Source organism: Sus scrofa, chromosome 7 (genome assembly GCF_000003025.6).
Source record: "Sus scrofa isolate TJ Tabasco breed Duroc chromosome 7, Sscrofa11.1, whole genome shotgun sequence".
Lineage (NCBI taxonomy): Eukaryota > Metazoa > Chordata > Mammalia > Artiodactyla > Suidae > Sus > Sus scrofa.
The window spans coordinates 112,080,269-112,090,944 of NC_010449.5; the positions used below are offsets into that span (position 1 = coordinate 112,080,269).

A 10,676-nucleotide genomic window follows, 5' to 3' on the forward strand; every position below is an offset into this window, starting at 1 on the left:
CAGGCCATGGTGCTGCTCTTCACCTCCACAGCTAAGGAGCTGCCGTTGCCATGAGCTGTGGTGTAGGTTGAAGATGCAGCTCAGATCCCAAGTTGCTGTGGTGTAGACCGGCAGCTGTAGCTCTGATTGGATCTCTAGACTGGGAACCTCCATAGGCCATGGGTGTGGCCCTAAAAAGACCAAAAAAAAAAAACAAAAAAAAAAACAAAAAACAAAAAAAACCCCCCAAAAAACAACTAAGGAGTTGCTCTTCCTAAGTCTCCTGATACAGGTTATAATGGCAATTTGTTGTTTTTTTTTTTTTTGTCTTTTTGTCTTTTCTAGGACCACACCCGAGGCATATAGAGGTTCCCAGGCTAGGAGTCCAATCAGAGCTACAGCTACCGGCCTACACCACGGCCACAGCAATGCAGGATCCAAGCCGTCTGCAACCTACACCACAGCTCATGGCAATGCCAGATCCTTAACCCACTGAGCGAGACCAGGGGTCAAACCCGCCACCTCATGGTCCCTAGTCGGATTCATTAACCACTGAGTCACGACGGGAACTCCATATAATGGCAATTTTCATACTGTAACCTCATTATGTGCATGTCAAGTTTTCCCACTATATTTTAAGCCAAAAGTTAACAACTCAAGTTCTTACAGGGACCAGACAAGTAATGATTACTATGACACTACTGAGAGTGGCCACAGACAAGAAGGAAAAGACAAAACCCAAATATTCTGCCGCCAAATATACTAACTGGTTTACAACTCTTGCCTCCAAGCTTCCAGCTTGCCTCCAGTCTTCCCCACTCCCTTCCTCTCAAACCAAAAGCAACATGTGGATAGGAGCCATGAGTAGTCACTCCTGTATTCCCAGCTCCCAACACCCAACACAGTGCCTTGATACAAAGTAACTGGAGTCAATAAATAGCTACTGAATAAATAAAATGAATGAGCATCCAAACCATATCTCTGCACCTAATTTACTGAACTGAAAGAATGTGAAATTGTTAAAAGCATCCCATTAGCTAGGGGTAAAGTACAACCTTAGAATTCTTCCAGTCTTCATTGTGAATGCAGATTTAATCAGTAAAGAACAGAATACCTATGTGTTCAAGCTCAGTTCCAGGCTTTGGGGGCACAATGGTGAACAAGTCCCTGCTCACATGGTACTGATATTTAATCATATTAAGTGTTCACATAATGCATCTGTGTTAAGTTTTAATTATACAGAATCCTGGAACATTATCTGAGATCAAAAAAGATGCTTTGGGGAGTTCCCGTTGTGGCGCAGTGGTTAACGAATCCGACTAGGAACCATGAGGTCGCGGGTTCGGTCCCTGCCCTTGCTCAGTGGGTTAACGATCCGGCGTTGCCGTGAGCTGTGGTGTAGGTTGCAGACGCGGCTCGGATCCCGCGTTGCTGTGGCTCTGGCGTAGGCCGGTGGCTACAGCTCCGATTCAACCCCTAGCCTGGGAACCTCCATATGCCGCAGGAGCGGCCCAAGAAATAGCAACAACAAAAAGACAAAAAAAAAAAAAAAAGATGCTTTATTAATCAGACTGTAAAGTCCTTTTCTGTCTGTCATTTACTAACACCGTCCGACAATCTGCAAATGCCAAATAGGTATTTAGATGTAACTGTGTTAAAGCCAAGCAGGATATAACATGCTACAGAGAAGACTAACAGGAGTCCGCCTGCCTGGGCTTTAAGACAGACGAGTTGACCGGCGGACAAACTTTGGTCCCTGCGGGCTAGTAAAGTCACAGAGTAAAACGCCCCTGGAAATTAGCATCTTGCTATACACATATCTAAGAAAGGAAGAAGGGTGGAAATAGCAGGCAGAAAAGCCACTTTAGAACCATTGCCTAACAAAACCAGGCAGATATCTGCAAGGACCCTATCATCTGTGATTTTGCAGAAAGTAATACAATGAATCATCACTGAACACTTCAAGCTGAAATGCTTTTTATGATTACGTAAGGTTATTATATATATTCTCTTTCTCCATAGCTAGTGAAAATGCTTTAATTCAATTCCACTACAGATAGAGGATAGAATATTTAAATTTTAAAAGCAATCTTTTAATCACAGTGAGATAAAGTATTCTTGCTCTACATCCATTCCCCATCATATTACAGGTATACCCCCGTTTTCCAAAGTTCACTTTACACCAATTTGCTCTTATCAAAGACCTACATTAGTACCTATTTTCATTAACCAAAAGAAATCCAAAAAAGTGACAAGCAAGACTAGCCTTCGCCGTTTTGCAACGAGCCCTCAGAAAGGCCTTAAGCAGCGACAGTGGCATCGCACAACTCCCCCCTGAGGAACTACACTGAGCATCTCAGTGTCGAGTCACCGTGGCTTTGAACTGTGAGTACCTATGCTTACTCCTGATAGACTCAGTGCATCCCTTAGCAAGCCATGTCCTAAAGTAATTGTTTCTCTGCTTTATGCCATTTCAGCTTATGAAAGGTTTCACTGGAACACTACCTTCAGATAGTGGGGAAAACCTGTATAACAAAAGAGCACTGATCATTAGTTTACCTGAACTCAGGGATGAGCACCAGGGATAATTCAAACGACATTTCTAACGGTGACTATATAAATTTATATATGTATACATACATTAGGGAAGAAGGTTATTCCTTTAAAAAGAATGAGCCACGCCCTTCATTTTGATGGAAACCCTTGATTCTGACAAAGACTCTGAGAGCACAAGCATTCCTACAAAAAAAGCACCAGCAAACACAACAAAGAAGTGTGTTCATGATGGTGATTACAGAGAACCTAAGCAAAGTCAGTCCTTCCACAGAGTTAACCTACAATTAGAGGACACCCAGGGGTCCCAAAGATAAACTTTAAACAACCAAATCCCAACATTCCAATATCACAGTGTGCTTTAAACACACCTTCCGGTGTCAGAAGGACCTGAGCTCAAACACAAGTCCAATTATTTACTGTTTATTAGCTGTGCAACTCTGAACGAAACACTTAATCTCTCCGAGTCTCCTCTTTCATTCACTTTTTCAGAGTGGGGCATTGTTCTAGGTGCTGGGAATACACAGCGAGCAGGAGAAATCCAGCAGAGGCTTCAGGGAGCTGACACACCAGCAGTCACATATATGTGATGAGACGAATGCCCAGACAGAGAAAATATACAAGGTACAATGAGAGCACGTAAGGAGGTTCCCTAATTCAAACCATGTATGGCTCAGAGAAAGCTGCCTGGGAGAAGAGCTCAATAAGACCTAAAAGATGAGGAAAAGGCACACAGATATGCTCCTAGGAAGCATCTGGGCAGGGGAAGTGTTTGTATGAAAGCCTGAAGTGAGAAAGCACGACTCTCAGTGAGTTCCCATTGAGGCTTAGCTGGTCATGAACTCAATTAGTATCCATGAGGAGGTGGGTTAAGGATCCTGTGTTGCCGTGATCTGTGGTGTAAGAGACAGATGTGGCTTGGATCCGGCATTGCTGTGGCTGTGGCCACAGGTTCGGCCCTAAAAAGCAAAAAAAAAAAAAAAGCATGACTCTGGGAAACAGCAGGAAGCTGCTACGGCTGGACCACTGGGAAATAGGGGAGCAGGAGCCAAATGAAGCTGAAGAGGCTTAGGTTAAAAAAAATATTGGTTTGTGTTTACCCTAAGAGCAATGGGAAAATACCTGCGACTTCTAAGCAGGGGTGACAAAATCAGGCCCAGTGTTTAAAGATCAGCAGCAAAGAATAGTGTTTAAGAGCATCCATTTTGAAGCTAGACTGCTTGAACCTAAATTCCAGCTCTGTGTCTGTTTCCTCCTCCTTAAAAATGCAAATCATAGTATAGACTTCACAGGGTTTTCATGAGGATTCAATGAGTTAATACATATTTTTAAAGCATTTAGAGGGAATTTCATGGTGGTTCAATGAGTTAAGGCTCCAGTGTTGGAGTTCCCGTTGTGGCACAGTGGAAAGGAATCCAACTAGAAACCATGAAGTTGCAGGTTCAATCCCTGGCCTCGCTCAAGGGGTTAGGGATCTGGTGTTGCAGTGAGCTGTGGTGTAGGTCACAGATGTAGCTCAGATCTGGCATTGCTGTGGCTGTGGCGTAAGTCAGCAGCTATAACTCCAATTTGACCCCTAGTCTGGGAACCTCCATATGCTGTGGATGTGGCCTTAAAAAGCAAAAAAAAAAAAAAAAAAAAAAAAAAAAAAATCCAGTGTCATCACTTCTGTGCCTTGGGTTTGATCCCTAGCAAGAATTCTGCATGCCTCAGGTAGTACAACACAAAACAAGAGTATTTATATCAGTGAATGGCACATAGCACTTTTAAATAAGTAATTTTAAAATTCTGGCTACAGTATGGAGAGTGGTTCAGGGAATGAAAGTAGGACTAACAATGGGGAGACTATTTAGGAGGCCATTCTAATAATCCAGGGGATGACAGTGACAAAAATTTTGCAGTGGCAGTGAGAAGAGAGGAAAACTAATGAATTTAAGAGTAATTTGGGAGTTCCCGTCATGGCGCAGGGGCTAACGAATCCGACTAGGAACCATGAGGTTGCGGGTTCGGTCCCTGCCCTTGCTCAGTGGGTTAATGATCCGGCGTTGCCGTGAGCTGTGGTGTAGGTTGCAGACGCAGCTCGGATCCCGCGTTGCTGTGGCTCTGGCGTAGGCCGGTGGCTACAGCTCCGATTCAACCCCTAGCCTGGGAACCTCCATATGCCGCGGGAGCGGCCCAAGAAATAGCAACAACAATAACAACAACAACAACAACAAAAAGACAAAAGACAAAAAAAAAAAAAAAAGAGTAATTTGGAGGGGAGTTCCCGTTGTGGCTCAGCGGGTTAAGACCTGACGAGTATCCATGAGGACGTGGGTTCCGTCCCTGGCCTTGGCTCAGTGGGTTAAAGATCCGGTGTTGCCAAGAGCTGTGGTGTAGGTCACAGACATTGCTCGGATCCGGTGTTGCTATGCTGTAGGCCAGCAGCTATAGCTGCGATTAGACCTTTACCCTGGGAACTTCCATATGCTGCAGGTACAACCCTAAAAAGCAAAAAAAAAAAAAGTTTGGAAGGACTGGTAAGAACTGAGGGAAACAGGAAATTCAGGTATGCATACGTTTGGGCTTTGGAGAATGACGGTGCCATTTTCTGATATGTGGACAGAGGAAGAACAGGTTTGCGGGGGGTGGGGGGTATGTGCTTAGTTTTTTCCTCAAACACGAACACTACACCTGCTTCTTATCTTCCATCCCAATTCTGCCAAATACTTGATTCCCAAGCAACAATGTTCTAGAGCAGACAATCCTAAATAAATCTGATGGTGTAGGGGATAAAAGCCCGAGAGTGGGAGGGATCATACACCAGAGACTCTGGGCTGCTCCTAACACAAGAGAAGCCTACCATACCTGTTTGTTGAGAGAATCAATGTTGCTAAATTTAGCCTCCCCAAAACCCTTTGCTGAGTGTGAGGCCTACTTAAGTCCTAGCCTGTGAACAGTACCTACCAAGTGGAGAACAGAGCCGCTTTCACTTGCCTTAGTATTGCTCACCTTTCCTACCCAGGAGTTTAAGGGCCACACCTGCGGCATATGGAAGTTTCCAGGCTAGGGGTCCAACCAGAGGTGCAGCCACTGGCCTACACCACAGCCACAGCAAATGTTCCACATAATAAAACAGGATCAAATCAAAATGAAGAAAAACACAATCCCTAAAATTTGAAAACAAATATGCCTAAGTATACATCCAATTGGTAAGGAAACCACACAAAAAATTTATTTCAAGTGAATAAATTTCACTTGAAAGCCTTGCCTACAACCTACACTGCAACTCTCAGCAATGCCAGATCCTTTAACCCACTGAGCCGAGGCCAGGGATGGAAGCCATATCCTCACGGATACTAGTCAGGTTCTCAACCCACTGAGCCACAATAGGAACTCCTTAACTTTTCATTTTAATTGAAACTCTCCACCCACCAGTACTAACATCATCTTGTATTTTTACAATATTTTTAAAAAATATTTTTTAAAATAAGATCAAAAGTATAGTGCTTCTATTTTTCACAATAAAAGACCAAAAACAGTCCAAATGTCCTTAATGGGAACTGGCAGAATGAAGTATGTGGCATCCACATGATGGAACTCTGTGTCCCAGTCACAACAAGTGAGGAAGACTTCTATGCTCCATTCTATACTGGCAGTGGGTTAAAGGATCCAGCATTGCCTCACAGGTTGCACCACTGCAGAGTGATCCCTGGGATTTGAATGCAAATAGCACACATTTAAGAAACAGAAAGGAGCAGAGTTCCCATCCCGGCTCAGCAGAAATGAATCCATGAGGACGCAAGATGCCTGGCCTCAATCAGTGGGTTAAGGATCCGGTGATGCTGTGAGCTGTGGTGAAGTCGCAGACATGGCTCGGACCTGAAGTTGATGTGGCTGTGGCGTAAGCCAGTAGCTACGGCTCCAATTTGACCCCTAGGCTGGGAACCTCCATGTGCAGTGGGTGCGGTACTAAAAAGACAAAAAAAAAAAAAGCAGATGTACTTGTTCATATTAAGGAGGAAAAAAATGGAAGGATATTACTGACTAATAAAAATTCTAACCCGTAGGGAAGGATTAGAGAACAGAGATGAAGTTTTTCCTCTGAATATACCTGGTTTACACGTATTTTCAACGTCAACTTCAGAACCATGTAAATGTTCCACATAATAAAACAGGATCAAATCAAAATGAAGAAAAACACAATCCCTAAAATTTGAAAACAAATATGCCTAATTATACATCCAATTGGTAAGGAAACCACACAAAAAATTTATTTCAAGTGAATTTATAACACAGTAATTTAACAGCACATGGGCTGTGGGATATATAGCCAGGGACAAAATAGAAGTATAAAGAAATATTGAACTATTTAGTACTAGTCGTATTACTATTGTCATTTTTAGCATATAAATAATTGGACAAGCGACACAAAGAATTAAGATTTTCACCATATGAGGAAAGAAACACAAACAGTAAATCAAAGAAATCGATTTTAAAAATCTCACAGTCTTGGCGCTCCTGCTGTGGCACAGTAGGTCAAGAACCCAACTGCTATGGCTCGGGTTGCCATGGGTGCAGGTTTGATCCCTGGCCCAGCACTGTGGGTTCAAGGACCCAGCACTGCCTCACAGGTTGCAGCTGGGGCTAGGAGTCAACCCCTGGCCCAAGGAATTTCCATTTGCTGCAGGTGCTGCCAAATCAATCAATCAATCAACCTTAAATGTGGACTAGAAAGAGCAATACGAATTCATGATGTATTTTTCTCTTCCTGGTTCTGGTCACCAAAAATGTTTAGAGGTATTAACAATTCAGTGCAATGAGTACTCCTACCACCCAATCTGTGGTTTTAACATAACCTCACCAATTTGCCACTAAAAGAAACCAGAGTTCCTTTGAGAAATGGTCAATTTCAGGCCATAACAAAACACGTAAGCACTATAAGCTCTGGGCAGCTTTTAAGGCAGAAAGCAAGGAATCAATTAAAGACAGCTGGGTTATGTCAAAAAGACAAAGGCCCAACTTGATCAGGCCCTCATTAGCCAAAGATGGGACAATTTGAGCACTAGAAAAATAATATTTGCAATGGATTGAAATATAAATACGCCAAAAATTCACAAGTTCATAATTTAAAGAGGGGGGAAAACACCTCATTGGTCACCTCTAAAAGTTGCCAGGACCCCAACTCATTCTGAAAACTGACAAAGGGAACAAATCAAGCATTCATCTGGCCTTTCCTGCCTCAACTGTATTTCAAGGTATCCCAACAGTGTTGAGAAGAAGTTCTTTATAGGATAATTGACACTAATGACTACAGGACGAATGCTAAAAATAGAAAATAACCATTTTATAACCTCAAAGAAATAGTGGATCTAAGCAATATTCATCAATGGCTGCAAAAATTATTAGGTGAAAGACTGATGTGCAGCTTCATAATGGACGAGTCAGGCCCTCCAGGAACCCACTGATCAATCTTACCACTAAAAGAGGAAAACAAGACAGCACATTCTCCTGATGTGGTTCAACAGTAAGTGCAGGGTACCCGCAATGAGGTATTTTCAAGCAAATATATATATGAATCTAATTAACTCTCTAGATCTAATTACCAATTTACAGGAAAATACTAGAACAGCGAAGCATGTGGAAAAACACCACAAGGATTTGGTGGGAAATGTCTACAAGACAAATGACCCAGTTTCCTCAACAAATAAATCACAAGGGAAAAAAGATGGGAGGAAGAAACTGTTTTATATTAAAAAGAGACCTCCGAGATATAGCCACAAAATGCAGTGTTGGATTCCTTTGGATACTGACTTAAACCAACTGTAAAAGGCCATTTTTGAAACAACTTGGCAATCTGAATATTGACTAGCAATTAGGTGATATTAAAGAATTATAATTTTATCATGACCGATAATGTTTTTAATTTTTAAAAACAGTTGTTTTTGTTTTTTGTTTTGGGGTGGTTTGTTTTTTTTTTGTGTGTGTGTGTGTGTCTTTCTAGGGCTGTACCCACAGCATTATGGAAGTTCCCAGGCTAAGAGTCGAATTGGAGCTGCAGCTGCCAGATTGACACGCCACAGCCATGCCAGATCTAAGCCACACCTGCCACCTACACCAAAGCTCACAGCAACACCAGATTCTTAAGCCACTGAGCGAGACCAGGGATCAAACCCATGTCCTGATGCATATTAGTCAGGCTTTTACAACTGAGCCACAATAGGAACTCCAAAAAATACAGTACTTTACAAAAAGCTCTTTTACAAACATTGCCCTGGCTGCTGAGTACCCAGAAAACATCCAATAAACACTAGTTAAGATAAATGACAAGAGCAACACTCCCCTTTACACCTGGCATTTTGTGCTCCCAAAACAAAAGGATTAATCCTTGGCCTGTTATTCAAGTCAGTATCATTCCTTATCACCAGTTCCAACCATATTTCCCAAGGCTCCTCTTTACAAATCTCAATTTCCAAACTGAACAATCTGCCATTCTTTGCACAGGTCTCATGCTTTCTTTCCTGCCTGCCTTTGAAGGCCCTGGGATGCCCTTCCACTATCCCTATTTGTCCAAATTCTACTGTCCTGAAGACTCATCCCCAAAGTCAGCTCCTCTAAAGCCTTCTTTGAACTTCCCAACAGAAATCACTATCCCTGTAGTTCACCTGTGTCATCTACAACATTCCATCTTGTATGTACATCTTGCATATACTTTTTTTTAAGTACCTACTATTGGTCTGTCTGTTCAGCAAATATTTAATGAACACCTACTCTATGTTGGGCCTGTGCTAGGGGCTAAGTATGCTGCACCGAACAGACAAACACTGAGTAAAGTGACCAAAATTACACTAATTACATAAGAAATTACTCACAATTATGAGAAATGTTTCCCCCAAAAAACAACTGTAGGAACCATGAGGATACAGTAGAGGTGCCAGGCACAGACTCTGCCCCAGAAGTGAATGATTTAGGATTAATTACTTTAAATTACTACTATGTGCCACAACCTCTAACAATGCAGACCTCCTGGGAACATTCAAGGCTTAAATGAAATAGACAATGTCATCACCTGGCAGTAAATAAGTATTAGTTTATTCCTAGCAGCTATGCCCACCTGGAGAGAAAGGGATTAGGGTTGGAATGCAATTGTTCAGAACAGAAAGTTTTAGGAAGTTGGGATTCTGATTCCACTCAAGTTCATACTAACACTTCCTGACTGGGTCAGGTTCCCCAACTCTCAGTCGGCCAAAAACTACGAATCCAACTAGCAATTCAGAACTAAGTAAAACAGAGAAGCAAGCAAGCTGTAATAAGGACATCCAGCGTTTGCATCAGGAGTCTCCTCGAGATGTGGAGTACCACTGTTTCCCTTTTACGTGAAATCACTGAGGCTCTGCGAGAGAAAGGGTTCAACAATATGACTACATGGAAGCCCCAGCTCCCGGAGCTCTCGGGGCCGGTCTTTCTCCCGAGCTCTACAACCTTGCCCAGAAGCCGGACCGGAGCAGCTGCTCTTCCCAGAAGGCCTTGCAAAGCCGCAGAGAACTGTGGGATATAAATGGATAAACAAATCCAAGGCAAGGGCCAAGACCCTGGCCCGAGAAACTCCGTCCTAAGCCCGCCGAGGGCCTTCTTTATCCCTCTTGTGTGCTTACCTTTCCTGGAGCTCCCGCTACTGGGAGCCTCACTAACGCCGGCGAAGGCGGGGAACAGCGCCATGACCGCAGGCCGCACGCAGGGCCTCTTCACGCCACAGAAATGGCGCCAGGCAAAGGATGCCGGTAGTAAGGCCTTTGCCGTCGCAATGCACTCTGGGAAGTGTGGTTTTCTTGTGCTTCCTCCGGATTGAGCCAGACCGCTGGGGCGGGGCGGGGCAGAAAGGGAGGGGAAAAGGGCGGGGCGTAGTGAGAGAGAGGCACCTCTTCCCTGTAATTAGTACCCGCAGGATTCTGTGAGAAAATGATGTGATTGGAGATGCAATTGTTCAGAGCAGAGAGTGTTAGGAAGTTGGGACTCTGATTACCCCTGGAGTTCACAATGTCACTTCCTGACTGGGTCAAATTAATCAAATTCCCTAAGCTTTAGTTTTGATGGAATAAAAACTCATATTTTTAGGAAAAATAAGAAAAATGTAAACAAAATTTTTTGCGAATTTGCACCTCCTC

General features: G+C 43.2%; 1 protein-coding gene across 2 annotated transcripts in view; it reads right to left on the minus strand.

Moving 5' to 3' along the window:
* Window positions 1–10,364, minus strand: part of NRDE2 (NRDE-2, necessary for RNA interference, domain containing) — a 50,684-nt gene extending 40,320 nt beyond the window's left edge. The window contains exon 1 of one of the 2 annotated variants that reach the window (XM_021099603.1): window positions 10,167–10,364. In XM_021099603.1, the coding sequence (XP_020955262.1) occupies window positions 10,167–10,230 (64 nt within the window). In that variant the 5' untranslated portion in view covers window positions 10,231–10,364. The remainder of the gene's footprint in view (window positions 1–10,166) is intronic. The other variant, XM_021099604.1, reaches the window with a different exon arrangement.